Source organism: Dendropsophus ebraccatus, chromosome 6 (assembly GCF_027789765.1).
Source record: "Dendropsophus ebraccatus isolate aDenEbr1 chromosome 6, aDenEbr1.pat, whole genome shotgun sequence".
Classification (NCBI taxonomy): Eukaryota; Metazoa; Chordata; class Amphibia; order Anura; family Hylidae; genus Dendropsophus; species Dendropsophus ebraccatus.
Window position 1 is genome coordinate 153,320,962 of NC_091459.1, and position 26,415 is coordinate 153,347,376.

The 26,415-nt window shown below is 49.0% G+C and overlaps 1 protein-coding gene across 4 annotated transcripts in view; it reads right to left on the reverse strand.

Moving 5' to 3' along the window:
- The window catches only part of LOC138794572 (T-cell differentiation antigen CD6-like), a 141,512-nt gene extending 115,309 nt beyond the window's left edge, over positions 1–26,203 (reverse strand). For all 4 annotated transcript variants that reach the window (XM_069973327.1, XM_069973328.1, XM_069973329.1 and 1 more), the window contains exon 1: positions 26,119–26,203. In XM_069973327.1, coding sequence (XP_069829428.1) covers positions 26,119–26,191 — 73 coding nt within the window. In that variant the 5' untranslated portion in view covers positions 26,192–26,203. The remainder of the gene's footprint in view (positions 1–26,118) is intronic.
- Between the last annotated feature and the right edge of the window lie 212 nt (positions 26,204–26,415).

Sequence of the window (26,415 nt, forward strand, 5' to 3'; positions counted from 1 at the left end):
GATAGATAGATAGATAGATAGATAGATAGATAGATAGATAGGAGATAGATAGGAGATAGATAGGAGATAGGAGATAGATAGATAGGAGATAGATAGATAGATAGATAGGAGATAGATAGATAGATAGATAGATAGATAGATAGATAGATAGGAGGTAGATGGATAGATAGATAGGAGATAGATAGATAGATAGATAGATAGATAGGAGATAGATAAATAGATAGATAGATAGATAGATAGGAAATAGATAGATAGGAGATAGATAGATAGATAGATAGGAGATAGATAGATAGATAGGAGATAGATAGATAGATAGGAGATACATAGATAGATAGATAGGAGATAGATAGATAGATAGGAGATAGATAGATAGATAGATAGATAGATAGATAGGAGATAGATAGATAGATAGGAGATAGATAGATAGATAGATAGATAGATAGGAGATAGATAGATAGATAGGAGATAGATAGATAGATAGATAGATAGATAGATAGATAGATAGATAGATAGATAGGAGATAGATAGATAGATAGATAGGAGATAGGAGATAGATAGATAGATAGATAGATAGATAGATAGGAGATAGATAGATAGATAGATAGATAGATAGATAGATAGGAGATAGATAGATAGATAGATAGATAGATAGATAGATAGATAGATAGGAGATAGATAGATAGACAGGAGATAGATAGATAGATGATAGATAGGTAGGAGATAGATCGATAGATAGGAGATAGATAGATAGATAGATAGATAGATAGATAGATAGATAGATAGGAGATAGATAGATAGATAGATAGATAGATAGATAGATAGATAGGAGATAGATAGATAGATAGGAGATAGATAGATAGATAGATAGATAGGAGATAGATAGATAGATAGATAGATAGGAGATAGATAGATAGATAGGAGATAGATAGATAGATATGCTATGCCCTGGCCCCTAGGGGCCACTCCGCAGTGTAGATGGTGCTAACAGGCAGGAATCGGGGCAGCTGTAGGATGTAGTGTGGTCACGGTGAAGGCACGAGGGTAATACAGCTGTATATCGGGCTCCTGACCATGCGGGAATACTGGGCGTGCGATTCTTCGTTGTCCTTAGTCAGGGCACCAATTATCACACCAATGCCAAGGTTCAGAAACAATGGTAGTTGTATATTTATTGTAACGGTGGTAACTAGTAGTAACAGTCTCTCCGGATGCAACCGGGAATAAGGCAATCCTGAATAAAGCAGAATAATGGGTGATGCTGCAATAGGCTGTGAGAGTAGCGTGCTGAATGATGGGAGTAGTAGTGAAACTTAAGTTGAGATGCTGGGTGGAATGAGACTTGAATGAGATACTTGCTGTTGATGATTAAAGAAGATGATGATGAGAGGAACTGAAGAATGACTGAAGAATCGACACCCAGATGAGAATCTTGAGACTTGAGACAGGAACACGGCCAGTGGACTGGAGCAGCAGAGCACACACAGGCCTCTCTCTTAGCAGGGAGAGAGAACAGACACACAACCTATCCCCTTTGGTGGTAGGGAATAGACTCACAACTTGTCTCCTGAAGGTGGAGGACAAGACTAGACTGCACAGGAACAGCAGAGCAACACACCCTATCCCCTCTGGGAAAGGAGATAGACTGAGGTAGCACAGGAAGTCACATGGTAACCCCAGCCAAAAGCTCGATGACCATTGGTGTTACCATGGAAGCAGGGCACAGTCACGTGACATCCAGCCATTGCATCATCACACCATTAGGCATTTACAGAGAAATATACATGAGAAATACCATACTTGAACACTAGGAGGTGACATAATACCATTAGACACTGATACCTGAACATACATGCAATAAATGAATGGAATAGCAGACCCGAATACTGCAGGGGTGACACAATACACGCAGTTTGCAGTGGACCATAGCTTTCCAGAACAGAACTGGTTATAATAAAAGTATGAGCATAAGAAGGGCTGTTCTGGGACACTGCAGATAGGAGATAGATAGATAGATAGATAGATAGGGTAAGGAAGGAAGCTGTGTATCAGAGTTCACCATGTGCAGTCCAAGTATAATGAGGTCAGGTGGGGAAAAATAAGGAATCCCACACGTTCTGCAGTCCAACATCGTCCTTGGGGATGTGGGTAGTAGTTATAAATGCCATATTTATATAAAATAGTTAAATACAAAGACAAAACAAACAATTAATTCTGTATGCCTGGAGTGATGGCGTCATCCCTGCACCGGTTGGCGCTATCTTTTTTTTTGTATTGCAACATGCGCATGTGGCTTAGGTCTCCAGAAACATTAAAGGGGTTATCCAGCGCTACAAAAACATGGCAACTTTTGTATCACTCTTGTCTGCAGTGTGGTTTGAAATTAAGCTCCATTTACTTCAATGAACTGAGTTTTAAACCCCATCCAATCTGGAGACAAGAGTGGTGCAAGTGTGGACATGTTTTTGAAGCACTGGATAATCCCTGTAAATTAGTTAAACCCTGGAGATCAAATATTAGGTCACCAAAAACATGGTGCATGCTGCGCCTGCGCATAACCTGTATACCAGTCTTATAATGTAGTCTGCATCGCGTTTGCACACCAAGCAGCCGCCTCCACAAACAAACCACAAAAATATGCACACAAAGCAAGTAGTATCACAATCGCTCATTCGATAAAACATGTTTTCGTTCATATGGGATATAGTATCATCAAATACCAAGTCAGAGTATCACATTGTAGTTCCTAGTATAAGTGTCTCTCATACAATAGCGCATACACTCAGTGTGAAGCATAATGCATGATATCTGGTCAGTCTTGTTTTAAAAATGTTATTACATTAGCAAAGTTAGACAAATTCCTAATGTACAGTAGTTATGGGAAAGGCACAAGTGCTGTATATATATATATATATATATATATATATATATATATATATATATATTGCTATTTCCCTCAATTTAGTAGATCAGGAGGGGTTCAATTTCTCTAAAAACAACAAATAAAGGAAAATACCAACCGGGTTGTTGTTATTGAAGGGTCCAGCAGGGAGCGGAATATATGCCGAAAGGACATGTAAAAACTGAAAACAGGGCTCTTCCTGTTCCACGGCCAGGAGCACAGGGGCGGATTAACTTTACCATAGGCCCCTGGCTGTTCACTAAGCCTGGCCCCCCCCCCCCCCAGGGCCGCTTTAACCAGAGGGCACATGGTGCACGTGCACCGGGCCCACTGGTTAAAGGGCCCCCCCCCCCCCCGAGCAGGCCGGCCGTTGCTATGTGCGACCAATGCAGTCGCACAGCGCTGCGGCCACCAGCCTGTCAGGGGGGAGCGCCATGGATGGGTAATCTACTTACCCCTCCATGGCGCCCCCTGCAGGGCCCCCCCGGCGTTCGCCGCTGCCCCCGTCTGCTGCTGCTGCGGCGCTTCAGCGATGCAGCAGCAGCGACACTGACAGAGAGAGAGCCATTGGCTCCCTCCCTGTCAGTCACTCTTGTGGCCGCACTTCCTGCGGTCACAAAAGGCTGCACTCTCCCTCTAGCACCCGACGTCACTGGAGCGTTGGCGCGAGGGTAAGGGGAGTGCAGCCTCTTGTGACCGCAGGAAGTGCGGCCACAAGAGAGAAGAGAAGAAGAACGCGAGGACCTAGGTGAGTAAGTGTTTGTTTTTTTCAATGTTATATGGGAGGGGGAGCTATATACTATGGGGGGGGGGGCACAGGGGGCTATATACTATGGGGGGGGGCACAGGGTTCTATATACTATGGGGGGCACAGGGGGCTATATACTATGGGGGAGGACAGGGGGCTATATACTATGGGGGAGGACAGGGGGCTATATACTATGGGGGAGCACAGGGGGCTATATACTATGGGGGAGCACAGGGGGCTATATACTATGGGGGAGCACAGGGGGCTATATACTATGGGGGAGCACAGGGGGCTATATACTATGGGGGGCACAGGGGGCTATATACTATGGGGGAGCACAGGGAGCTATATACTACTGGGGAGCACAGGGGGCTATATACTACTGGGGAGCACAGGGAGCTATATACAATGGGGGAGCACAGGGGGCTATATACTATGGGGGAGCACAGGGGAGCTATATACTATGGGGGAGCACAGGGGGCTATATACTATGGGGGAGCACAGGGGAGCTATATACTATGGGGGAGCACAGGGGGGCTATATACTATGGGGGAGCACAGGGGGCTATATACTATGGGGGAGCTATATACTATGGGGGAGCACAGGGGAGCTATATACTATGGGGGAGCACAGGGGGGCTATATACTATGGGGGAGCACAGGGGGCTATATACTATTGGGGAGCACAGGGGTCTATATACTATGGGGGAGCACAGAGGAGCTATATACTATGGGGGAGCACAGGGGACTATATACTACTGGGGAGCACAGGGGGCTATATACTATGGGGGAGCACAGGGGAGCTATATACTATGGGGGAGCACAGGGGAGCTATATACTACTGGGGAGCACAGGGGAGCTATATACTACTGGGGAGCACAGGGGAGCTATATACTACTGGGGAGCACAGGGGGCTATATACTACTGGGGAGCACAGGGGGCTATATACTATGGGGGAGCACAGGGGAGCTATATACTACTGGGGAGCACAGGGGCTATATACTATGGGGGAGCACAGGGGAGCTATATACTATTGGGGAGCACAGGGGGCTATATACTATTGGGGAGCACAGGGGAGCTATATACTATTGGGGAGCACAGGGAGCTATATACTATTGAGGAGCACAGGGGTCTATATACTATGGGGGAGAGCACAGGGGGGCTATATATTATGGAGAGCACAGGGGGGCTATATACTACTGGGGAGCACAGGGGAGCTATATACTACTGGGGAGCACAGGGGGCTATATACTACTGGGGAGCAAAGGGGAGCTATATACTATTGGGGAGCACAGGGGTCTATATACTATTGGGGAGCACAGGGGGGCTATATACTATTGGGGAGAGCACAGGGGGCTATATACTATTGGGGAGCACAGGGAGCTATATACTATTGAGGAGCACAGGGGTCTATATACTATGGGGGAGAGCACAGGGGGGCTATATACTATTGGGGGAGAGCACAGGGGGGCTATATACTATTGTGGGAGAGCATAGGGGTCTATATACTATTGGAGAGCACAGGGGGGCTATATACTATTGGGGGAGAGCACAGGGGGGCTATATACTATTGTGGGAGAGCACAGGGGGGCTATATACTATTGTGGGAGAGCACAGGGGTCTATATACTATGGGGGAGAGCACAGGGGAGCTATATATTATGGAGAGCACAGGGGAGCTATATACTATTGGGGAGCACAGGGGAGCTATATATTATGGAGAGCACAGGGGGCTATATATTATGGAGAGCACAGGGGGGCTATATACTATTGGGGAGCACAGGGGAGCTATATACTATTGGGGAGAGCACAGGGGGGCTATATACTATTGGGGGGAGCACAGGGGGGCTATATACTATTGGGGGAGAGCACAGGGGGCTATATACTATTGTGGGAGAGCATAGGGGTCTATATACTATTGGAGAGCACAGGGGGGCTATATACTATTGTGGGAGAGCACAGGGGGGCTATATACTATTGTGGGAGAGCACAGGGGGGCTATATACTATTGTGGGAGAGCACAGGGGGGGCTATATACTACTGGGGAGAGTGCACAGGGGGGCTATATACTAATGGGGGAGCGCACAGGAGGGCTGTATATAACTGGAGGAGCACATGAGGGGCTATATACTACAGGGACACCTTAAAACTATGGAGGCACAGAGGGGTGTAACTATGTATGGGTACAGAGGGGTGTAACTACTGTATAGGGGTACAAGGGACCTAACTACTGTATGTGTTGGAGCCTAAAATATTTGTCTGGCAGATTCTGGAGAGAAGATTCACAGCCAGGAGAAGACTTCAAGGTGGCTTAGGCTGAATGGAGAGAAAAAGAAAAGGTGACAGACCCTGATCGGAGAAGACGCCCCCAGTGAGTCACTGGATGTAACTGCACTCTGTTATAGGGTTGTAGTGTTAGGGGTCATGATGTGGCGGTATTATGTAATGGTATCATTGGTGATATCTTTCTGTTTTGTTTAGTGCAGTTTTTATGTAATATGTAATCACTGTATGGTGGAAATAGTGTTATAAGGTAACTACTGTATGTATTGGGGCTCTTGATACAGTGTGGGGGCAAATTCAGTACATTATACAATGTGCCGAAAGGGAAGGGGGGGCCCACTCTTGAGGGCTGTGCACTGGGCCCACCAATGTATTAAAACGGCCCTGCCCCCCCCCCCCCCCCCACACTGTAACTATAGCAGCACTAGCGCGGTGTTCATAGTACAGGATAGATAATGTCATGATGCCCTGAATTGTGCAAAATTGCTGTAGAAAACAGTGTTTTTTGTAAATGATGGCAGAACTGTAGCCAGGAGACATTTCACCACTAAAATTATGTCTTTTTGGGTGGCCATGGGCCCCCCAGGAGCTCAGGGCCCCGGGCTACCACCCAATACAGACCAATTATAATCCACTACTGCAGGAGCAATGACAGGAGTGGTAGTTCAATCATCCCCCTACCCCGCCCTGTGCTGTCATCTGCTACTTGGCGCTGCCTTAGTGCTGTCATCTGCTACCTGGTGTCCTCCCTCATAAGAGTGTTAGCATAACATAGTGCCCAATTTAACAATTGCACCAGCAGTTGTTGCTTTCTTATCAAGTTGCTGCCTATTGTCCTGTAGCCCATCCCAGCCTTGTGCAGGTCTACAGTGTTGTCCGTGGTGTCCTTAGACAGCTCTTTGGTCTTGGCCATGGTGGGAAGTGTGATGAATGTGTGGACAGGTGATTATTATTAGTGATTAGTGAGTACTAAAATGCTCGGGTGCTCGATAATGGAGACGATACTTGGGTGCTTGTTTCGAGTAATGAACCCCATTGAAGTCAATCAAATCGAGCATTTTTGCAGGGGACCCAAGCTCGGCCCAGGGAAGGTTGCTTGAAAACCTGTCAACCTCAGAAAATGGAAACACCACGGAAATAGACAGGAAACAGCAGGGGCAGCATATACTGTATGGATGCCTCTGAGGCTGCCTAATCACACCATTACGCCAAATTCTGGACAAAAGCCTGGTGGTCAACCTCAAGACAATAGTGCTGACCCAGACAAAGATGGGCAAGGCACATGCGACCAAGGTCAAAGGCCTGTAGGTCACTTTGAAGGTCAAAGGCCTTGGAGAGTGTTCCCCTGCCAGTGCCTGACAAGCTGACTGCTCCCCTCCTCCCCCCTTAAAGGAGAAGTCCGGCCAAAATTATTTTTTTTATATGTTATTACTTATGGAAAGTTATACAATTTTCTAATGTACATTAATTATGGGAAATGCTCATATACTGCTATTTCCCTTACTTTAGTGTATCAGGAAGTGTTAGAATTCTCTCAGATCCAGTGACGTCACAACGAATGGTGTAATTCCTATGGAGTGTTCAGCAGGGGGCGCTCTCTATATAGAAGTCAATGAGTACCATTGACTTCTATATATAGTGCGCCCCTGCTGGACACTCCATAGGAATTACAGTGTATGTAATGTAATGTTATGTACTGTACTTTTGGGGACTTCATGAATGCAGTTATGGAATACTTTGGGGAGCAAGTGTCCTTGCTCCCCAAAGTATCCCATAAATGTATTCAATGAATAGATTTGCAGGGCACCGAGCAGGGAGGGAGAGAAGTGCCATCTACCTCCCCCCTCCCTGCTCGGTGCTGGGCACATATACAAAGTACTACTCCCCCATTATCTGCAGATAATGCAGGGACGGGGGAGGTAGATGGCACTCCTCTCCCTCCCTGCTCGGTGCCCTGCAAATCTATTCATTGAATACATTTATGGGATATTTTGGGGAGCAAGGACACTTGCTCCCCAAAGTATTCCATAACTGCATTCATGAAGTCCCCAAAAGTATAGTACATAACATTACATTACATACACTGTAATTCCTATGGAGTGTCCAGCAGGGGCGCACTATATATAGAAGTCAATGGTACTCATTGACTTCTATATAGAGAGCGCCCCCTGCTGGACACTCCATAGGAATTACACCATTCGTCGTGACGTCACTGGATCTGAGAGAATTCTAACACTTCCTGATACACTAAATTAAGGGAAATAGCCCTATATGTGCATTTCCCATAATTAATGTACATTAACTTTCCATAAGTAATAACATATAAAAAAATAATTTTGGCCGGACTTCTCCTTCATAACTTGTCTTTTTAAGTTACTAGACTGACCAGGGCTGGGGCATGACACCCCCTGACTACTTTAGCAGTTGGGGTAATTTTATTTTGAGTTTGAAGTTTGATTTTTTTTTTTTATTGACAATAACATGGTATGAAATGGACAATACAATCATCCAATAAAAATAGCCGGATTATGGCTAGATTTAGCCTCACCCCCTCATGCAGTTGTGCATGAGAGGCAAATCATTGGAGGTAGGGACGAAGAAATAACAATACAGTCTTCTTAAGAGGCCCCGGAATTTGAATGAATATACTTTTAATCCTTTAACCTTTTCCCGCACAAGGACGTTAATGTACGCCCTCGTGCGGGTGGGGGAGTTCAGAGCGGGGCCGCTAATTAAGTCTTCAGATGCCGCTGTCAAAGATGACAGCTGCATCTGAAGACTAACTGCAGCCGTTCCCTGGTGGTGTAGTGGGGAGATCGCCCACCCGTGACGTTGTCATGGAGGAGAGATCTCCGTGTCTGGTGCCGGCCGGGGTCTGCGCTGTAATGGCACTGATCCCGGCTTGGCATTATATTGCTTTTGGCTGCAGTTGTATTATTAATAAATAATCCCCTCCCCAATAAAAGTTTGAATCACCCCCCCTTTTACCATTTTATAAATAAAAATAAATAAACAAACATGTTTGGTATCGCCGCGTGCGTAATAGTCCAAACTATAAATTTATTTAATTCATGATCCCTCACGGTAAACGGTGTAAGCACAAAAAAATTCCAAAGTGCAAAATTGTGCATCTTTGGTCGCATCCAGAAAAATGGCAATAAAAAGCGATCAAAAAGTTGCATTTGCACAATCAAGGTACCGATCGAAAGTAAACATCATGGCGCAAAAAATGACACCTCACACAGCCCCATAGACCAAAGGATAAAAGCGCTGTAAGCATGGTAATACAGCGATTTTAAGAAACATACAGTATATTTGTTAACAATGGTTTGAAATTTTTAAAAGCCATCAAATTTTTTTTCAATTTCACCACACATTTATTTTTTTTCTGGTTTCGCAGTGTACTTTACATTAAGCCTGTCATTGCAAAGTACAATTAGTGGCTCAAAAAATAAGGATAAGGGCTCATGTGGGTCTGTAGGTGTAAAAATGCAAGCGCTATGACCTTTTAAGCACAAGGAGAAAAAAAACGAAAAAGCAAAAACGAAAATTAGCCCGGTCCAGAAGGGGTTAAAGAGTATCCAAAAGAGGGCAAGTGCGGTAGTGGTGGGCGGACTTTTTCCACCATTTTCACTGTCTGTTTCTTTTAGCTGTGGCGTGTATCTTGGAGATACAACAAATGACCAGACAGCCCTGCAAAATAGCACTTGAATTGAAGTCGATTTGATTTGAAATCAAAGATTAAAAAAAAAAAAACAGCCGATAAAGTGACCTTTACCGAGCTGCTGAATTCTGCCTTTGAAACAGCTACAAAATGAAAGGACAGCAGAGGACACCCACAGCAAGTTTACATCCACAACTTAAATGGTTCAAAATGGAAAACACAAGGATCCCAATAATAAATTATGCCTGACACAGCATGGCGGTGAGAACTCAGTGAACAAGGTAGATTGCGCAGGCGTTCAACCTCCTAAAAATTAGGCCTGACACAGCATTGCGGTGAGAACTCCTTAAACAAGGTAGATGAGGCAGCAGTTGAACCTCCCAAAAATTAGGCCTGACACAGCATGGCGATGAGAACTCAGTGAATAAGGTAGATGAGGCAGGCGTGGAACCTCCCAAAAATTATTCCTGACAGCATGGCGGTGAGAGCTCAGTGAACAAAGTAGATGAGGCCGGCGTGGATCCTTCAAGGTGTAAAGCACCAGTTCAGGCTACGTGTCCAGCTTTACAACCCAGTAGTGTATGGAGCAGAGTGATCACAAACATTGTATGGTCAGCTTAGTATTCCCTCACCATCTTTCTGAACACCTCCCCCCTACTCTGTCCATACTGGGGACGGGTGACAGTCTTGCTGGGGTGACATGAAACTTTCAAAGGCCTTGGAGAATGTGTCCCCTTCCAGTGCTTGACAAGCTGCCTGCTCCACCCCTCCTCTCCCCCACTTTTTGGCCCACAGAACTGTGCACATTTAGGGCTTGTGCATGTGGGTGAGTGGTAGTGTATTTGCGCTTCTGTTCAAAGGTCTGCTGTAGGGACAGTTGAACGCTGCGCTTGGACACCTTGCTGGAGGGTGTGGTGCATCTCTCTCTGCCCACCCCTCTTCCTCTTCCAACCGGTCCTTTGGGTGAATTTGCCTCCCCCTCAGAAGCAGTCTTCTCTAGGTTTATTCACCCAGCTCGGGTCAGTCACCTCGTCCTCATCCACCAGCTCCTCACTCTCCTCCTCACTTTGAGTTACATCCATGACAACAACCTCACTGTCTGACAACCGGGTCTCATCATCATCATCAGACACCTCTTCAAACCCCACTTGCAAGTCCCCACTCTCATCACTCACTGACTGTGTGAGCTGCATAGTTTGGGCATCAGGACAGATCGACTGCTCCGGCTTCTCTGACTCAGGGAAGGGTCCAGAAAAGAGTTCCTGGGAGCCTGGTGGTGGTGGTGGTGGATGGAGGGGCCAGGCTGTGGGGAAGGAGGCTGAGCTAATGGAGCAAGGGTTCCACTCCCTTGGGTAGCATGGGCGGACTGTGTGGAAGACTGGTTGGTGGATAAGTTACTGGACACATTATCCGCTATCCACGTCATCACCTGTTCACACCGCTGCGGTTTCAATAGCGATGTACCCTTAGACCCTGTAAATTGGGCAAAGCAGCTAGGGAGTGGATGTCTGCTGTGTGCCACTGCTCCCTCCTCAACAGGTGCTGCTGTGTCACCCTGCCCTGAACCATGGCCTCCGGCAATGGCATCACTTGGAACCCCACGCCCACGACCCTTACCCCTGGGGTTCACCGTTTTATGGACACTGCACAGTCAAGACTGAGAGAGCTGCACTACAGATCACAGCAAGCCAAGAAAATATATTACTCAGACTACTTTTGGAGGTTGTCTTATAGAGTCTGTGTGTAAGTGGTGCTGTATGGTGTATGCCACCTCTTACACAGGACAATGAGCAGTGAGGTTGGATATGGCTGCACAAAAAGAAAGCAACCCGGCAGACTGGCTGCAGATGACAACAGATACTGGTCAGACTGGTTTTTGGAGGTTGTCGTATAGAGTCTGTGTGTAAGTGGTGCTATATGGTGTATGCCACCTCTTACACAGGACAATGAGCAGTGAGGTTCTATGCAGCTTTACTACAAATCACAGCAATACAATGTACTACAGCAGCAGCACCAGCCACAAAAAAAAAAAAAAATAGTACTGAGAGGACTTTGGGGTCTGTATGCAGGGCCGGACTGGGACTTAAAATCAGCCCTGGCACTCAAGTCCCAGCAGCCCACATACCATACCCCCCCCCCCCCCCCATATCATGGATAGCGGTGACTTTACATGCTGTAGAGAATTCTCCTTCACTTAGCCATGTCCTTCTCTACTCTCTTAAATACGTGAACACAAAGTAAAGATATAACGTCATCCGCTGTGGATTCGATGTTGCATATTTACGTATCTATTTAAATTGATTAAATGAGCAGCATCAAATCCGCAATGGATGTGTATGAACATGCCCTTAGAGATAATCTGTGAGGTCCATATCAGGTACAGAGCTGTAGATCCAAGCATACAGGTGTATGGGAGATATAAGTGACTGGACCTTTATGGTGCGTTTACACAGACAGATTTATCTGACAGATTTTTTAAGCTAAAACCAGGAATGGACTAGGAAAGAGAAATCTCAGTGTTTCCTTTATGACCTGTTCTCTTGACTGAGGGAGAGGTGATATCCGTTTTTCCTTTTTTCCCCCAACCCTTAAAGAACCCACACACAGACAAGGGTTAAGTGGTATAAAAAGGCCACGGCTTTTATTATAAACAACCATAATTTAACATTTTCAAAATAGATTCTGTAATAAACAAACATCTTATTACTTTGTAAACATCCTAGTGCAAATTGTAACTTTTTCCTTGCTACATAAAGTTCAGAGAGGGGGGTCCCCCGAAGGCACCCATCCATCAACAACCAGTACTCGGTCTGGACCTTGCCCACAGTCATAACACACCAGACCTGCGGACACCCATCTTCCAGACCTACATAACTCTTCCTGGGAACCCTGTCCAACAGGAATTTTCTTTTAAACTTCAAGCCACCGTTATATTATTATTACCACTCCTTCCTCCATTGCTTTCTAGGACCCCACCTCCCCTCCATTCCTTAAACTGCCAAGGCGACCGCAAGTGACCCCTTACATGCGGTCGTCCCGCCAAAAACGCAAGGCTTTCTCAATGCCCTCCTTCAAATCCAGGGTCCAAATGTCCACACCCACCGCATTTAAATGCACCCCATCAAAACGCAACACACTGGGGTCCACCCTCTCCAATTCCCGGTGTCTCACCACCACACCACCGTTACGTGCCACAAATTTGCCAATGACATTATTAACTTTAGCCAGGGCCCTATTGACAGCCGATACAGACCGCGCCTGGTTCCACACTCTCCGCGCCACAATGTCAGACCACACCAGAATAAGGCCCGGGAAAGAACACCACAACCTCAACAAGTCTAGCTTTATATCCCGCACCACAGCCCGTGAGGTACGAACACACAGGTCATTCCCCCCAGGTGGACCACCAGTACATCCGGAGCCCTGTCCAGTTCAGCATAAAAATGCACGTCTGCCAACAGCCATTGCCACAACATGCCCCCGCTCCCCAACCACCGCAACTGCACCTCCACTGGATCAAAGCCAAGCTGCCGTCCCGCAGGCCGCACATCCGCCCGACGGCTACCCCAGTACACAAACGAGTGCCCCAGGATCCATACGAGGCACGGACCAGCTCCTGAAAGACAACGAAAACCAGGAAAAAAATAAGGGGGGGGGGGGACAAAATAAAACACAGCCCACAGCAAAACACAGCTGCCCAAAATGAAAACCCAGCAACCACCACCTAAACCAGGGGTGGGGAACCTTTTCCATGTCGAGGGCCAGTCGGGCATTAATAAAATCATTTGAGGGCCGCATACCGTGTGCGGCAGTTAGTAGCGTGGGTTTGCAGCACCCAGGGCAAGGCAAAGTATTGTTCCCCTAGTTCCCCTGCTATTGTAGTTAACCCCCCGAGTGATGCCCCTTGTAGTCTAGTTAACCCCCAAGTCATGTCCCTGGTAGCCTAGTTAACCCCCCCAGTGATGCCTCTGGTAGGCCTAGTTAACCCCCATCAGTCATGTCCCTGGTAGCCTAGTTAACCCCCATCAGTCATGTCCCAGGTGGCCTAGTTAACCCCCATCAGTCATGTCCCAGGTGGCCTAGTTAACCCCCATCAGGCATGTCCCTGGTGGCCTAGTTAACCCCCATTAGGCATGTCCCTGGTGGCCTAGTTAACCCCCATCAGGCATGTCCCTGGTGGCCTAGTTAACCCCCATCAGTCATGTCCCTGGTAGCCTAGTTAACCCCCATCAGTCATGTCCCAGGTGGCCTAGTTAACCCCCATCAGGCATGTCCCTGGTGGCCTAGTTAACCCCCATCAGGCATGTCCCCGGTGGCCTAGTAAACCCCCATCAGGCATGTCCCTGGTGGCCTAGTTAACCCCATCAGGCATATCCCTGGTGGCCTATTTAATCCTCCATCAGGCATATCCCTGGTGGCCTAGTTAACCCCCATCAGGCATATCCCTGGTGGCCTATTTAATCCTCCATCAGGCATATCCCTGGTGGCCTAGTTAACCCCCATCAGGCATATCCCTGGTGGCCTAGTTAACCCCCATCAGTCATGTCCCTGGTGGCCTAGTTAACCCCCAAATAAAAAAAATAAACATCCCACTCACCTTACCTCCGTTCCCACGCTGCCCATGTCCTCTTCTGTCCCAGGTCCTCTGTGCCGGTCTTTCTCCTGCAGGCGGCGCGCGATGAAATGACGTCATCGCGCGCGGCCCGCAGGAGACTGAAGACATGCGCCGCTCTGCTGGGGAAGAAGCTGGCATAGACAGCATCCTCCTGTGTCCGGCAGCTGTCACAGACACCGGAGGATGCTGTGTATGCCGGCTCCTTCCTCCTCCAGAGCGGCGAGCATCACAGGGGAGCTGCAGGCCGCATCGGGAGGTCTCAGGGGCCGGATGCGGCCCGCGGGCCGGAGGTTCCCCACCCCTGACCTAAACCAACAGCTGGGGCCTGATATACAGCTGATAGCGCGCCGACTCCCACCTGCCTATGCGCCTCACCATGTCCCCAGACAAACCCCAGCAGGCCGCTTCCGTGGCGGCACCAATCCGGAACGAATGTGAACTAAACTTGAAGTCTCCGAACCCCAGCCTCTGCAAACACTGCCTAAAAACCCGTACAAATTGAAATTTCGACAAAAAACTGTCATCAGCATGAACCAACAATGGCGCCCCCCGCACCGGCGGCCGGACCCCACAGTAATTAACAAAGTATTGAATCGGGCACATCCCCGAACCCTGCAAAGAGAATAACCGAACCACCTGCCCCTTACCCCACTGGTCAGTCTTAGATCTGCTAACCACACATTCCAAAAACTCCCCCACCAAACGCACCTCTTCCACCATCAGGCCACCCCCACAAACCTTACTACGCGACACCAACTCTGAGATCCGGAAGGCCCCAAAAAAGGCTAACGAAAAAGCTAGGCGAAACAACAAAACCTCAAAAACAGAAAAACACACCGCCTGAAGCTCCTCACCCAAAGATAACAGCAAAGCAAAGGATACTGGCCGCCTAGTATCCCGAGTAGCCGCCCCTCTCCTATAGCGCCGCATCGCCTGCCGAACCAAAAAACGCTTGGTGACATCCTCCTCACCCCGCGATTTAAACCAAAATGCAAGCGCCGTTAGTTTTCTTCCCATACAAGGCGACACGCCCTCCCCAAACTGAGACCCCACAAAAAACAGCACACACGCTTCCCTGTGCCCCAGCTGGCTCCCTTCCGGCACTGACCTCAACAAAGCCTCCCACTCACTCCACACCTTACCGTAGGCAGACCAGGTCCCTTCGCAAACCGACCTGCGCACCAGTGCCATTGCCCTACCTAAACCAGCCGCCAGAGTTCCTCCGGGCAGTGCAGTCCCTCGCCCTCCGCCTCCGGCGCCAGCTCCCGATACAGCTCCAACTGAAAACGGGAGAGAGAGTCAGCAATCTCATTCGCAACACCAGGGACATGTACAGCCGTGAAATGAGCATAAAGTGACAAACCTGCCAACACCAACCACCGCAGCAACGCAACCACCGGGGGAGAATGAGCCGATTGTGAATTAATCGCTTGGACAACCCCCAGGTTGTCACAATGAAACCGAACACGCTTATTACAAAAACGCGGGCCCCAGATCACAACCGACACCAAGATTGGGAACAACTCCAGGAACGCCATGTTACGCACTAATCCCCTCTCCTTCCAAGAATCCGGCCACGCAGCCGCGCACCACTGCCCTTGGAAATAAGCCCCCAAACCACACGCTCCCGAAGCGTCCGTAAAAAACTCCAAATCGTGATTGGACACCACCCTATCCAAAAACAAAGATCGACCATTATACTGATCCAAAAAAGACCGCCACACCAACAACTAACCTCCCGCATGTCCCCTGACACCCTCACAAAATGATGCGGGGCCCGAGCCCCTGCAGTCGCCGCTGCCAAGCGCCTGCAAAAAACCCGCCCCATCGGCATAATCCTGCAGGCAAAGTTGAGGCGACCCAACAGTGACTGCAGCACCCTGAGCTGTATCTTGCGCCCCTTCAGCGCGCCATCCACCGCCTCCCTCAACGCCTCAACCTTTTCTACCGGTAACCGACACTCCATGCTATCCGAGTCAATAACAATGCCCAAAAACGTAATAACCGAAGCCGGACCTTCAATTTTTTCCAGGGCAAGCGGAACCCCAAAACGCCGCGCTACCGCCTCCATAACGTACCAGCAGGGCCGATCAACAAAAAATCATCCAAGTAGTGCAGCACGGAGTCCAACTGGGACTCCTGCTGCACCACCCATTCCAAGAACGCACTGAAAGCCTCAAAGTACGCGCATGAAATAGAGCACCCCATCGGGAGACACCGATCAACATAATACTGACCTCCCCAGCGACAACCCAACAACGGAAAACTAACAGGGTGAACTGGTAACAAGCGAAACGCCGACTCGATATCGGTCTTTGCCACGAGCGCCTCACGACCATACCGCTGCACCCAAGCCACCGCCATGTCGAATGAGGTATACGACACTGAGCACAAGTCCGCATTAATACCGTCATTCACCGAACAACCCGCCGGGTATGACAGGTGATGAATGAGACAGAATTTTCCCGGCTCCTTCTTGGGCACCACCCCCAACGGTGAGATGCGCAGGTCTGGGCACGGGGGCTCCTGAAAAGGTTCCGCCATGCGCCCCAAAGCAACCTCCTGCTCTAACTTCTCTAACACCAACTCAGGGTACGCCAGAGCCGACTGCAGGTTACCCGGTTCCCCCCGCGGGCCAACCGACGAACACGGAGTCACAAAGCCCCCATCAAAACCTTGCTCCAATAATGCAGCCGCCTGCCTATTTGGGTACACCGCAAGGTACGGCCGCATCGCGGCCACCCTCACCGGCGTTGCCCCCCTTTCCGTCAGCGTCACCCCCTTTCCCCTTTCCCTTCTTGAAACAACGTGACAATCCATGCGCTCCCCTACAACCGGAGCATTCATGCCGGTAACGACACTCGCTGCCGAATTTGCAGGAACCCTCATTAAACTGCCAGCAGCAGCCTTTTCCAACCCCGGCCGAACGCCCCCCGGCTGCCCCCTGACCTCCGGCCGCGTCTCGAAAGGACTGAGAAGCCCCTTTTGGCGCCGCCATGAGCTTCATCCACAGCCCAATGTCCTTATGGTCCCAGCGTAGCGAGGGACGCACCGCCTTCCGCTGACGGAACTGCTCGTCGTATCTGAGCCAAGCGTTACCGCCATACACCCGATAGGCCTCTCCTATCGAATCCTGATAACCAAAAAGCGCCGAACAATTTTCCGGCGCCTTCTCTACGACCACACTGGCCGGGATGGCAAATGCCTGTAACCAATTGACGAACGTCCGCGGTATCAGCCGATATTGCCGGCGTTCCTCCTCCTCTTTTTTTACTATCGGCCGGTTTTACCCGGTCAAGATGAAACTTCTCCAGAGGCAAAAGAGAAAATATCTCCACGTATTCATCCTTCCATATTTTCTCCTTTACCTCTTGTTTCCGGTGGACCCCCAACGGGCCCTCAAAACAGACATAAACCTCGCCTCGCGCCGCATCGGCCAAGCGCACGTCATCAACCACCTTCTTCGCTGCCACCCCCCAATGCCCGCTGCCCCCGAACCACCAGCCACAACCACAGGAACCACCTCGCCAGCTTCCTGTGCCGCCATACCCGCCACAGGACCCCGAAGCACCGGCGCCGCAGGCCCGGAAGCCCCAGACCCCAACACAACCCCACCAGCACCCAGACCGGAGCTCGTCCCAACACTCACACCCCCACAAGGGCCCTGCCCCCCCCCACAGCCACAGGAGAGAGGCTAGGTGCTCCCTGCTGTATCCCCGCCAGCAAGTTCTGCATCCCCACTAAAAACGCCTGCAATCCCTCCACACTAAGGGGCGTCCCCCCTCCCCACACAGCCGGGACTGTGGTAGACTCACCCAGCCTCGCTGAAGCAGGACCCCCAGCGGCTGTAGACCCTGCAGACTCGGCCGATGACGCTCCGGTTCCTGTGCCGCTCCCGGATGCAGGTCGCCCCAGGTCCCGATCCGCCTGACCGGCCATATTTTCTGCAACATTCCCCCGCACAGGGGCCCGTGACCCTGACCCAGCCGACTGCCGCCGCTCCACAGACCTCCGATCACGCCCGGGGGAAGAGGAAGCTCCTCCCCGTCCAGCATCACTGCGGCCTCCCTCCTCCTCGTCCGTGACGTCACTGTGGGTGGACCCCTCCAGGCTGGGCCTCCCCGTCCTTCTCCACGGCCTCTTCTGGTGGAGCAAGATGGCCGCCCACTTCCGGTTGCGCACTTCCGGCCGCGGCGCGCTCCTCATTCCGTTGCCGGGAACAACCAGCCCTTGCTCCCCCGGTCATGACTTCCCCAACTTCACGGCGCAGTGTGCGCCGACTTAACCGGAGGCCCGAGAGTCTCCGGGTGACGTGCCAAACCGCCCTGGGGCTGCCGGTCCTCACAGCTCCCAGGGGCCACGTATCCACCTCACTTGTCGCGCGACAGGCCGGCCCGGGGGTCTCACATCTAGCACGCCCGGCCACCTCTGTACCCGACCGCCTAACTGGATTCCTTCCCGCCCTCCCCACCGCAGCAGGAAGAGACTGTGCTGCAGCAGGAGGGGGAGGGTCCCGGCTGGGGCTCCTGAGGCGCCGACGGGTCCGAGGCGCAACATCTGGTGAAAGCCTCGCCGGAGGACAGGTCTTCCTAGTACTGCGCCCCGTCGGCACTGCCTCCACCGCCTGGGAAGTAGATGGCAGCAACCCCCGAAGCTGCTCTTCAACGGACTCCTGTTCCTCCACGGCCCTGCGCACACGCTCCAGAAGATCAGTCAACGACATGGTGAGCACAACTTCTCACTCCCAGCACCAGGCTAGACTGACTCGCCCACGTGATGCTGACTTTTATACTAGCCCCCCTTCTGACCAGCTATAACTCCACCTCCCCACTCCTACCCCTCCCCTAGTCATGGGCCCCTCCCGTTACCCTTTGGCTGAACTCCCGGGGCCTTACTGTTTATAGTCCGTTCCTGGTTTTGGCTTAAAAAATCTGTCAGATAAATCTCTCTGTGTAAACGCACTATTAGTCCATTGTAAACTTTTATAATCATCCTTTTCATTACCAGCTGAAACGTCAGAGAGGAGGAGACAAACCACAGCTCCATCTTCTGCCAATACCGCCACCCCATGAGCACTACCATCACCAAGCAGTGACTGGATCATACCACTATACTGTCACTGAATAATATCCATTATATGAAGAGCAATAGTCTCCCGGAGCAGTAACCATATAGAGGTAGATCCAGCTGTGCACAAGTTCTGCAGACATATAAGTGACTATAGTGCAGGGACTCACAGGAGGGGGCTTCTCTGTAAGAAGTGCCGGTGATGTTTTTCATTGTCAAAGTTTTTCGCTTTTTCTTTTCTTCTCCAATTGGCTCCGACCGCCATGAAGACATCTCCAGCAGATCTGCCAGACAAAGATTTTAGGCTTCTTTCTTCACAATCATCTTCATCTCTATACAAAGCACCAATGTATTGGCCCATAAAGTAACAGTGTATATAAGCAGTTATGCCCAATATGTGCCTGCAAATAGTGGTCAGGCCGCTCTGTGTCCCCATATGTTAAACAAGCCTTCTATGTGCCCACATATAGTACAGACCTCCTCTGTGGCTCCATATAATATGTGCCCTTTTTGTACCTCCATATAGTATAGATATAGTATAAGTATAGGGAATCCCACTGTAGTAATACCCCCCCATAGTAATCACCCCCTCCCCATCCCTCCATGTACTATCCCACCAGGGGCAGACACAGACTGCAGTGGGCCCCTGTGCAAAAAATGTGCTTGGGTCCCCGATAACCAAAACATACCCTTCTGCCTTTAAGGAGGGTACACACAGATTAATATATTAGCCCAGCTATTCATAACATATTTCCTGCATTCCCAGAAGGGCCTTATGGAGGATTTTACAAAGTGAAACTGGTCACTCTGCCATATAAGAAAATATAACATTGTATGCTTACTTCTCTGCGCTCCTCTCATGTCCTGATGCAGTGTCACTGTTGTCTTTAGCCGCAATTACTTCTGAGACAAGTTCATCTCAGGAGTGACAGCCCACGGCTAAAGACAGTGGCAGACACCAGCGAGACCACACTGGGACACGAGGGGAGCGCATAGAGGTAAGCGCTTATGTTTTCTATGTTTTATGTAAGCTATTATGGTCTTTTATATGGCAGCAAGATATAAAAAATGTGTGAATGTTGCATAACCCCTTTAAGGGGCTAAGAAAGAAAGTATACTAATGCCACTGAAAGTATATTCTTTCAGGTGTGCACATCAATCAGACTCACACACTATATCTATTTACACACACATTTACACAACTATCCAGCCTGCATCCACAGTCATATACATATACACCAATATCCACCCTGCATCCACACAGTCATACACATATACACCAATATCCACCCTGCATCCACACAGTCATCCACATATACACCAATATCCACCCTGCATCCACAGTCACACACATATACACCAATATCCACCCTGCATCCACAGTCACACACATATAAACCAATATCCACCCTGCATCCACACAGTCATACACATATACACCAATATCCACCCTGCATCCACACAGTCATCCACATATACACCAATATCCACCCTGCATCCACAGTCATATACATATACACCAATATCCACCCTGCATCCACAGTCACACACATATACACCAATATCCACCCTGCATCCACAGTCATACACATATACACCAATATCCACCCTGCATCCACACAGTCACACACATATACACCAAAATCCACCCTGCATCCACACAGTCACACACATATACACCAATATCCACCCTGCATCCACAGTCACACACATATACACCAATATCCACCCTGCATGGACACAGTCACACACATATACACCAATATCTACCCTGCATCCACAGTCATACACATATACACCAATATCCACCCTGCATCCACACAGTCATACACATATACACCAATATCCACCCTGCATCCACACAGTCACACACATATACACCAATATCCACCCTGCATCCACAGTCACACACATATACACCAATATCCACCCTGCATCCACACAGTCATACACATATACACCAATATCTACCCTGCATCCAGTAACACACATATACACCAATATCCACCCTGCATCCACACAGTCACACACATATACACCAATATCCACCCTGCATCCAGTAACACACATATACACCAATATCCACCCTGCATCCACAGTCACACACATATACACCAATATCCACCCTGCATCCAGTAACACACATATACACCAATATCCACCCTGCATCCACACAGTCATACACATATACACCAATATCCACCCTGCATCCACACAGTCATATACATATACACCAATATCCACCCTGCATCCACACAGTCATACACATATACACCAATATCCACCCTGCATCCACACAGTCATATACATATACACCAATATCCACCCTGCATCCACAGTCATATACATATACACCAATATCCACCCTGCATCCACACAGTCACACACATATACACCAATATCCACCCTGCATCCACAGTCACACACATATACACCAATATCCACCCTGCATCCACAGTCATACACATATACACCAATATCCACAGTCACACACATATACACCAATATCCACCCTGCATCCACAGTCACACACATATACACCAATATCCACCCTGCATCCACACAGTCACACATATACACCAATATCCACCCTGCATCCACACAGTCACACACATATACACCAATATCCACCCTGCATCCACAGTCATACACATATACACCAATATCCACCCTGCATCCACACAGTCACACACATATACACCAATATCCACCCTGCATCCCCAGTCATACACATATACACCAATATCCACCCTGCATCCACACAGTCACACACATATACACCAATATCCACCCTGCATCCACACAGTCACACACATATACACCAATATCCACCCTGCATCCACAGTCACACACATATACACCAATATCCACCCTGCATCCACACAGTCACACACATATACACCAATATCCACCCTGCATCCACACAGTCATACACATATACACCAATATCCACCCTGCATGGACACAGTCACACACATATACACCAATATCCACCCTGCATCCACACAGTCATACACATATACACCAATATCCACCCTGCATGGACACAGTCACACACATATACACCGATATCCACCCTGCATCCAGTAACACACATATACACCAATATCCACCCTGCATCCACACAGTCATACACATATACACCAATATCCACCCTGCATCCACAGTCACACACATATACACCAATATCCACCCTGCATCCAGTAACACACATATACACCAATATCCACCCTGCATCCACACAGTCATACACATATACACCAATATCCACCCTGCATCCACACAGTCATACACATATACACCAATATCCACCCTGCATCCAGTAACACACATATACACCAATATCCACCCTGCATCCACAGTCACACACATATACACCAATATCCACCCTGCATCCAGTAACACACATATACACCAATATCCACCCTGCATCCACAGTCATACACATATACACCAATATCCACCCTGCATCCACAGTCACACGCATATACACCGATATCCACCCTGCATCCAGTAACACACATATACACCAATATCCACCCTGCATCCACACAGTCATACACATATACACCAATATCCACCCTGCATCCAGTAACACACATATACACCAATATCCACCCTGCATCCACACAGTCACACACATATACACCAATATCCACCCTGCATCCAGTAACACACATATACACCAATATCCACCCTGCATCCACACAGTCACACACATATACACCGATATCCACCCTGCATCCAGTAACACACATATACACCAATATCCACCCTGCATCCACACAGTCATACACATATACACCAATATCCACCCTGCATCCAGTAACACACATATACACCAATATCCACCCTGCATCCACACAGTCACACACATATACACCAATATCCACCCTGCATCCAGTAACACACATATACACCAATATCCACCCTGCATCCACAGTCACACACATATACACCAATATCCACCCTGCATCCAGTAACACACATATACACCAATATCCACCCTGCATCCACACAGTCATACACATATACACCAATATCCACCCTGCATCCACACAGTCACACACATATACACCGATATCCACCCTGCATCCAGTAACACACATATACACCAATATCCACCCTGCATCCACACAGTCACACACATATACACCGATATCCACCCTGCATCCAGTAACACACATATACACCAATATCCACAGTCACACAGTCTCCTACTACATTTACCCACCATACTTGGCTGGATCTTTGGGGCTCTTGCCTCCTGACTGGGAGCCTGGGACCACCGACAGACAGCCGAGGGGAAGGAGTGAATAACCTCTGACCTCTGTAACTTGTGCACCGTCAGCTACAGGTCTTATCATCACGTACAGAGGTGCTGCTATATTTTATCTGCTCCCCCGACAGCTAGGTGAGGAGGTCAGCAGCTGAGCAGGAGCTCCTGACACTGTGAGGCTTCCCGCTCCTTCTGAAGTACAGTCTCAAGGAGAACCAGCCTCGGGACCTTGTGTGCAGAAAGGCTGCCTGACAAGAGCACATGGAGCCTCTGGGGTCTAAGCCTGGTGGGGCCCTCCACTACCCTGGTCCCCTGACTGCCCCTGTATCCCACTATAGTAATCCCCCCACCATAAGCAATAGCAGCCCCAGGCCATCTCCAACACACCAGCCCCAAACAAGAAATCGTCCCGCCCCCAAGGTGACCTGAGCATTGTGTTTTGTCCAAAATAAATAGAAACCCATACCATACTCACCTGGCCCGGCAGCGATGCAGTCCTCGAATGTTCCTTCCTCTGCACTAGGGAGCAGACCTGAGAGAAAGAGCAGCCTCTAGTGGCCGGAGGTATGCGCTTGGAAGCCGCCCAGAGAGAAATAGCAGCCTCTAGTGGCCGGAGGTATAAAGCCACTTCCGGACACAAGAGTGACTGGCAGGGCCAGGAGCCAATGGCTGGCTCCCTGGCTCTGCCAGTTAGAAAGCAGTGGTGCCGGGCCCGAGCCCTCCTCTCCGGACCAGAGGCTGAGTGAATAGCGCGGCAGCCAGCTGCGCTATTCTCTTAACCACTGCAGAGGGCCGGTGCAGATATGCAGCGACGGGACATTCAGCACACCGACTGGTAATCTGGCCAGCCCGCCGGGCATTTGCCCGGTGTGCCAAATTACCAATCTGGGCATGTTTGTATGCACCACCCGCTGTCCCCTTTCTGCTAGCAGTCGATCACCACAGTGTGCAGCTAAGATTGTGGCACTGGTAGCTACACTGCAAGTCCCATCCAGCAGACTGGAGTACTCCAAAAAAAAAACAATTTTTAAGCCCTTACAAGGGCTGTTGGGTTCTTTGTGTAGTATACCTGCCTACAGGAATGCTAATTCCCTCCCTAACGCTCTCCCTGACAATCAGCAGCTCTCTCCCTATTCTCTTCCAGCATGCATGTGAGCAGAGCACCGCCGGCCCAGATTCTTATATGCCCGGGTCATCTGATCTGGCCAGCCAATCGCTGCTATTGACATGTAGGATTACCCACATGATGTTACAAGCTCCCAAAGCCTCTCCTGCAAAAAAGCTGCCAAACATGCAGGAAGAGGAAGATGCCATTATCTCAAGTATCGCAAGATGCTCATCCGAGAAAGGAGCACCATCGAGTACCCTAATACTCGATTGAGTACCAAGCTCGGACCAGCATGTTCGCTTATCACTAATTATTATACAGGTAATGAGATGAAACAGGTGACGGTAATCCAGGTAATGAGGGCAGAGTAGGAGGAGCTTCTTATGTGAGAGGCAGAAGTCCTGCTGGTAGGTCGGTGATCAAATTCTTATTTCATGGAATAAAATGGTTAATAATTATTTATAAATTGTACAATGTGATTATCTGGAATAGAGATGAGTAAATGTACAGTTATAGTTAGTGAAGCACTTCATTATGGCTCCAATCTGCTCATCAGTCGCTGCCTTATAACTGACTGCCGCTCCATGTTACTTCAGGTGGATTTGGTCCTGAGAAACTGGGAGAAGTTTCCCAGGACTGGATCCAGCTTTTTTCCAGCACCCGGAGGGAAAAGGCACAGAGAGGCAGTCTGTTATAAAGGCACCCAGGAAGTAGTGGCACAGAGCAGCAGTCGGTTATAAGGCACCTGGAAAGGAGTGGCAGTCAGTTATAAGGCAGCTGGCTGATAAGTAGATTGCAGAGATAACAAAGCGTTTCACTTTGTTATAACTGTACCGAAGCGGTAATTTCCCATCATGCCCTACCCTTATCACAACGAGTTTTCTACTATTCTATTTGCTCTTTCTATTCCTTTATGTAAAGATAGAAGCAGTCTCTGGTGGTGGATGTAACCCTAATGTCCTCCAGATTAGGATAAGGATGTTCACACACAGTAAGATACCAAAAGTGAAAATAAAACAAATGTGTGAACAGGTGAAAGCGCCACAGGTGCTAGATACAGGTGCTAGATACATGCTGTGGATTATAGAGACGCTCCTGATCAGTTACGGCCATTATTCTACAAATTGTGTGCACTGCTGGACAATTTACCATTATTAGGCTATGTTCACACTACATAAAACTACGGCCGTAGTTTTCACCACAGGGGTCACGGAACGTCCGGATGTTCACGTAATGTGAACATAACCTTACACTGAAAACATGGCCGTATTCTGGTATTATTTACGGAGTGTGAACATGTGTCACCCCAGACTAAGGGATTAAGCTTTTCTTCATCTTTACATTTTAGAGATTTCTGCTGCAGCGGCATGGGGTGGCGTAGAATGTGTCGGGCACAATATAACCTGCACACCTCGTCCTCCTCACACTTTCTACCATGACAGGACTCTTTTACTTACCTGTATCTTTTGTCTTGGCCGAGGAAATCCACAGTAGAGCCATGAGGAGGAGGCTGAAGGTTCTGGCCTCCATTGTTCTCTCCGTATCTTGTCTGCGTAGTGTGGTTACTGGCAGGAAGTGTCAGGTGCACACCGGAGGATGATGCTTGTGGTAGCTCTCAGAAAGGAAGTGCAGAGTATATACGCAGGTGGATAAAAGCTTTGTGTCCTGCTCTGCACCCCATGATCTGATCTCAACATGGTGCCATTAGCTCTAGGATATAGTGAAGGCTGTAGACAATGAACTGGTAACAACTA